Below are 6,909 nucleotides of genomic sequence, written 5' to 3'. Positions count from 1 at the left end.
GGTGGGAAAATTTCGGTGATAAATTAACCCCTGTAACACCTACCTATATAAACCTCTATAATAACCTCCGAGAAGACATCATCAAGAAAATAATAAAAGAAAAGCAATACATTTCTCTTTCTAAATCCAATTTTCAAGTAATTTATCCTTACCATTTATTAATAGTTTCACCGAAACTTCATAATTAGGGTTCCGGTAAGAATCTTGAGGGTGCAATGTTCGGACACCTTCAGTTACATAATAATATTATGTTAACTAGTCAATAAAGGCAAATAAAATAAGAGGCCAAAAAATTAACATTAATGTGGTTGACAGTTATATTATTGACAAGGACAATAATATTATTGTAAACCACAATAATATTAGTGAGGTTGACAATAATATAACTGTCAACCAATGTGATATTACAATACTAGACAGTAATATTACAGTTAACCACAGTAATATTATTATGTTGACCAGTGAACAAAACAATCGTCTTGTGGTTCCAAGGGTCGCCAATCCTCCCCTGCTCCAAACATTCCTAAAGCAAAGATTGATAGAAGCACTGATAGAACGCCTCAATCGAAGATGAAAGGTCGTGGTTCTCGTATTCCCACACAAGAATCTGCTACCCCTACAATACATGCACGTGAAGGAATCGACTTCTATTCTTTCGTGCCCAAATTTATGGTCTGTCTTATTCAAAATTATGTTAACGTGATGACAGATGGCAAATGTGGGTATCAGTGCATTGCTCAAGTCGTGTACGGTGATCAAGAAAGATGGCAATAAGTGAGAGGTGAGTTGCTTATTGAGTTATACGAGCATGCTAATGTGTACACGACGATGTTTGGTAGTACTAGATACGTTGAGGTGATACGCAAGTGTGACTGGCCCTCAGGCCCTTGTCCACAAGCTTATTTGATGGACATGAATGAATGGGATTGGGCATTGCTAATAAATATAGTGCATTAGTGGTACTTTTGACCCAAGTAGGAAGTATGACTTACCTTCCTGTGTTTGGCTGTGATCACTTATCATGTATGATTGTTGTGACATTGCACAACAATCATTTCATGCTTGTTAATTTGATCATGAGTCCTCTATCACCTATCCATCCAGCATGGGTACATAGAGCTAAAAACTTGAGGACTTACTCAAATGGTTGAACCCCGACTACTCTTGTACGAACAATTAAAGTCTAGTCGGTAGTTTACAAAATGTTCGTTTATTGTAATTTATATTTGTATCTGATTTTTAGTTCAATTTGTATTTGTATTTGAATTTTAGACTAATTTGTATTTTTACTTGAGTTAAGAATATTTATGTTAATTCATTGTATTTATTTGAGTGTTAACAGATAAGTTGGTTAAATAAAAAAAAAACTCAATTAGTGATTTCGTACAGCATTATACGAATCTTTAGCTTACATTTCGTGTAAAATACCACGAAATGTAAGTTACGATTTCGTGTTCTTTGTCACGAAACTAAAGAACGTTTGAAAACCCCCAATTTCGTCCTCCTTGTTCAATACTGAATAAACGCATATACTTCGTGTATTTGTACACGAAGTTGATCAATTCATTTTGTGCTATAACCCATGAAATAGGGGCGGATTTTGGTTTTCTTTGGGTAAAGTTACAAACGAAATAAATCGCACTGCAAGCAAGTAAAAAACCTTCCATGAATAGCATTTCACTTTGCTTAAACTCACTTGGTTCCAACTTTTCCTTTTAGACGACGTCGTACTACGCCCTTCCAATTAGTTTCGTGACATATATAAATTTACTCAAAAACTTTTAATTTGCAAGCAGAATAATGGCGGCAAGAGCAACGGCGGTGGAGGCGGAGGAAGAGGATGCGGAAAACACGGCGGCGGAGTTGGGCTCGTACAAAGGCGAAGTTGTATTAGTGACCGATTGTGAAGAGGAGATTATGCTGCTTTGGGCAATCCAACAGCCAATTTTCTCCAAGCACAATGCTTACGTCAGCCAATCATCTCTCCAGCTCAAAATTGATGCTTGCGGCCGCTCTCTCTCCATTCTACAGTCCCCTTCTTCTCTGGTTCGTCCACTTAATTTTGTGTGTGTGTGTGTGTGTGTGTTTTAATGTTGAGATGTTTGGTTTTATGCTGTAATGGTTGCTGATTGAGTTTTTGTTTTAGTCCATTCGTGATTTTAGGGTTCTAGTTATGCAACTCTTAATCTGCATTTCGATTGAAGAATTTGAATTTGAATTTGAATTTGAATTTGAATTTGAATTTGAATTTCAAATCCTAACTCAAAAAGTAGTTCAAATTGGTAGTCATGGATTTGGATTTCATCGTGTATAACGAATTCATCGAAAACAAGCTGTTGTCAATGAATGTTACTCATAACGTAAACCATATTTAATCATACTCTTAGGCCCCGTTTGGTTGGCATGATAAGCCATGATTAACTAAATAGTTGGACTTAATTTGACGTTTCGTATCCTCAATAAATTGCCGGGTCGACCCGCCAAAATTATATAATCATGGCTTATCTTGCCTTCTAATGATTTTTTTTTATTGGACGTTTCAAGCTCCAATAAAATAATTGGGTCTCATTAGATTATTTAATCTTATCTTGGCTAATCTTATCTTGCCAACCAAACAGGGCCTTAGTAGAGATCATCGGAGGGTCGGGTCGAATCGAGGTTGTTTCGATGTTTGGAATGTATTCATATCTTTATCTCAAATTTCAAATAGCCCAATTATTCATGCGTTAATTATCATCAAAACCTCAAACTGTTGTACAAAATAATCGAAATGGAGTTCTTGCGTTATAAATGCAAGCCAACTATGGAACCGCGTAGAAGTCGGAGTATTGTGTAATAGCCCTAGTTTCTTTTTGAATTTTCAAATTGAACACCAATTGCACTCTTTTTCGAAATCAGTTTAAATATTATTGTAATATATAATTGTTTACTGTGTCGGCGTATCATGCATCTGTATATATATATACAGTTTCTTGAATGTAGTATAATGAATCGGAACTTTGCCTTGTGGATTTTGGCTTATACTGTGGTATGAATGGTTAGATTTCTACGTAAATTGTCTTTTTCTGATTCCAACTTACTTCTCGTAAATTAGTTTTTTCTACTTATCATATAGTGCGTAGTGGGTTTCCATTAATTTAGTTTGTTCCTTGCAATTTTTAGCTTTAACGCCTTGTTTGGTTTGGGAGATTAGCCATTATTAACTAAATAATTGGACTTTGTTTGATGTTTTGGTATCCCCAATAACTTGTCGGGTCGACCCGCAAATATTATGTTATCATGGCTTATCTTGCCTTTTAAGGAGCTTTTTTGCATTAGATTATTTAATCTTATCTTGGCAACCAAACAGGCCTAAATGTAGATTCTCATACAACTTGTTATTGTGACATTGGGGTTAAGGGGTTTCTCATGCAGATAGTTGGAACAGGGTTATCATAAACAAACGAATGATACGCGGTAGAAATAACATTTTACATCACAAGGCACTACGAGTCGACAAAAAGCTAGAGTCTACCAAATTTTAATTCATGTTGTAATAATTTCAATTAAGTACTGGACAAGTTAATTTGTAATTTATCTGGATTCGTCACTCCGTTGATAAATTATTAAATAAATTTAAAGATGGTTTCTCTTTCTTCTCAAATGCAGGCCACTCCTGGAGTAACAGGGTCCGTTATGTGGGACAGCGGGATTGTTCTAGGCAAGTGTCTGGAATATTCTGTGGAATCTGGAAAGATTCTCCTCCAAGGGAAGAAAGTTGTCGAGCTGGGATCTGGCTGCGGATTAGTCGGGTAACACTTCATTAACCATTCCAAATATATATTTATGAATTTTTTTTAGAATTTCTTAAATTCATTCCATTTGGCTCTTTAAGAAGTTGGTATTGTGCGTCTGGGATAAACGCTCATCTTTAGAAGTCGAGAGTATTTGCAAATGTGCTGAAAATTTGACTTTTAAACTGCCGATTTTGCAAGTTGTGTGTGTTTGCTTACGAACAAGTTAATTTTCAGCTTAATTTTGTGAAGAAGTACACATATTTGGATTTGAATAAATCTTTCATCTATTTACAGAAATACCGACAGCAAGAAGCTGCTCTAAAAATGCTTTCGAGGCTATAGGTTAAAATAAACAGTTCCGTAAAAGCAAATTCGAAAATGGCGCTGTGTAGTTTTAATCTCTCGATTTTTAAATAGCCTGTTACGGTTATAATTGAATTTAGTCCCTTACGTATGTGTATTTCAGCTGCATTGCGGCTTTATTGGGAGCTCAAGTAATTCTGACCGACCTGCCTGATAGATTAAAGCTATTAAAAAAGAACGTCGAAAGCAATCTATATGGACATGTGCGTGGATCTGCAACCGTGAGTGAACTAACATGGGGAGATGGTCTACACACAGATTTCACCGACCCTTTACCCGATTTTGGTAAGACTGAATAAGCTCTTTCCTAAGGCCTCGTTTGGTTGCCAAGATTATTGGACCTTCGATGATCCAATAAAATGTCTAGAAAGTAAGATAAGGCATGATAACATAATATTTACGGGTCGACTCGGGAAGTTATTGGGACGCCAAACATCAAATAAAGTCCAATTGTTTAGTTAATTATGGCTAATCTACCCAACTAAACGTGGCCTAAAATAAAATAATACTGAATTATCTTGAGATTTACGCTGATTTGGAAAAGAAAAAAAATTATATTTCAGTGGTTGGCTCGGACGTAGTATATAGTGAAGGAGCGGTAACGGATTTGATCGAAACACTTGTAGATCTCTGCGGGAAACAAACTACTGTAATCTTGGCTGGAGAACTTCGTAATGGTATTAAATTATTATTTTTTTTTATTTTTTTAATGATTTGCAATTGCTCTTAAAATTTTGTAATGAAATTATTGATGTGACAGATGCTATCCTCGAATACTTTCTCGAAGCTGCAACAAAAGAGTTCATTGTTGGCCGAATTGATCAAAAGCAGTGGCATCCAGACTATTGCAGTTCGCGTGTTGTTATTTATGTTTTGGTGAAGAAGTAGAAAGATGGACCGGATCGTATTACGGGCAGCCTCGTTTTTTACTGGTATGGTTTAACTTTTTTTTTTTTGGTAAGGACAGTCGAGTTGAAAGTTAAAAGTAGTTCCGTATTCTCTAATGCACTAATTATTTCAAGAACTTAACTTAGTCTAATGGTATGTATGTATTTTCATACTTACTGCAAAGAAGCTCGATCGAGTCTACGTTTGGAAAGCTTTTAGTTCCCTTTTCTTGTCTCGGTATTATTTCGTATTTTGTTTGGTAAACGCACAATGTTTTTCCGAGAATTTCGAATCCATCCAAGATTCTCATACCCTGACATGATTGAATGATTTGACTGTTACGGTAAAATTTAAAAAATGTATCCTCTAATATACGATTATAAATTACTTTATTTCAAATTGTTCTTCTTTTTTCCTACATTTTAGACATGATTTCATTGCTATTTTTTTATAAATTTCTTTTTATAATGAAGGAACCCGCAGCCAACCATATAAATGTATTGGGTAAACCTACGTTCTTATATACTTCCTCTGTTCCACAATAACTGTCTCTTTTTAAAAATATTTTTGTTCCATATTATCTGTCACTTTAGATTTTCAATACTGCATTAAATGCATTTTTTCCGTTTTAACCTTATTAATGAAACTCTATTCATTAATTTTCTCTTATAAATCATTAAATATTAAAGGTTGTATTAGTCATTTTTATATGATTTTTCTAAAATCAAGATATATTTATTGAGTTTCTTAATCTTTGTGAAAATTGAAAAGTGACAATTATTTAGGAACAGATGGAGTAATTGCTTGCAAACCATACGAAAGACGTAATCCACATTAGACTAACTATGTGTGACAAACTTGATCTAGTGATTTTATTGTTATATTTTAACATTGTGTTTTAGCACTAGATCTATTTCTGAAAATTGCAAATTGCATCAGCCACAACAAAAAAAATGAAATCAAGGGGAGAGCTCAAAGTTTAATGATCATGGGTTATAAGTTCTAAGAAGAGCTCAAACATTTGGACAAATAAGAGTACATAAATTACATTTTTAACCTTATGAACCAACCACAATAGTAGTATACCCCTTCTTTCTTTTTTGTTTTTTTTAATAATCAAACTAAAATAATTATTAATCCTTTGAATATAAAACAAAATAAAAGTGCATCCGAAAACTTTCAAATAATTATTTTAATGTCCAATTGAAAGCTTCTTTCATTCTTTGTATTCATCGGTGCAACTTCAACTCAAATCCATTTTCATCATAATGTTTTCATCCAAATTCCAATTTGAATCATTGCCAATTTTCAAAATTCGAATTGGATCAAGTATAAATTTGACAGTAAATATCTTAAAACCAACCAACCCCTGAGATATGGTGAATTTATAAAAAAACATCATTTTATTTGGATAATTATATCTGCCCCTCAACCATGATTTTTTCTTACACATCCACCCTTATAGTGCTCTAGTTTGCACTCGTTTTGTGTAAAACTACAGTTTCTGATGCACTACAATATGATATATACAAGCCAAAAAACACATGTTATAATCATCTTGCTTCAAAATGTAGAGTTCGAATGGGATAAAACGGGTACAAACGTGATAATATTCCATATAATCTACAAGATTCCACTAAATTTGAAACCGCGAGGGTGGACGTGTAAGAAGATTTATGATTGAGAAGTGGTTGTAATTACCCAAACAGGAGGAGGTTTTTCGTAATTTCACCTTACCATTTGGGTGGTTGTATTTTATCCAAAAATATATAATAAACATAAGTAGAGGTGGAACCGGATTTTTTCAGTTTGGGGGTCAAAAATTTAAGAGGATTAATGAAAACCTTAATACTATTTACTTTTTTTTTAATCTTAAATATAA

General features: G+C 34.0%; 1 protein-coding gene across 1 annotated transcript; it reads left to right on the top strand.

Moving 5' to 3' along the window:
- Positions 1–1,726: 1,726 nt before the first annotated feature.
- On the top strand, positions 1,727–5,238 carry LOC105954019 (S-adenosyl-L-methionine-dependent methyltransferases superfamily protein). The gene is made up of 5 exons (XM_012977692.2): positions 1,727–2,046; positions 3,649–3,791; positions 4,243–4,424; positions 4,703–4,816; positions 4,900–5,238. The coding sequence occupies exons 1-5, from the start codon at positions 1,801–1,803 to the stop codon at positions 5,025–5,027; spliced, it is 813 nt and encodes a 270-aa protein (XP_012833146.2). The 5' UTR covers positions 1,727–1,800; the 3' UTR covers positions 5,028–5,238.
- The last annotated feature ends 1,671 nt before the right edge of the window (positions 5,239–6,909 follow it).

Source organism: Erythranthe guttata, chromosome 7, assembly GCF_056151865.1.
Source record: "Erythranthe guttata isolate IM_541 chromosome 7, IM_541, whole genome shotgun sequence".
NCBI lineage: Eukaryota > Viridiplantae > Streptophyta > Magnoliopsida > Lamiales > Phrymaceae > Erythranthe > Erythranthe guttata.
Note: the sequence above shows the minus strand (reverse complement) of the source record. Positions and strands in the feature narration are given on the sequence as shown.

Coding starts and splice junctions, on each gene's coding strand:
- LOC105954019 (XM_012977692.2), top strand. CDS start 1,801: ATGGCGGCAAGAGCAACGGCGGTGGAGGCGGAGGAAGAGGATGCGGAA. Junction 2,047..3,648: donor TACAGTCCCCTTCTTCTCTG/GTTCGTCCACTT, acceptor TCTCAAATGCAG/GCCACTCCTGGAGTAACAGG. Junction 3,792..4,242: donor TCTGGCTGCGGATTAGTCGG/GTAACACTTCAT, acceptor TGTGTATTTCAG/CTGCATTGCGGCTTTATTGG.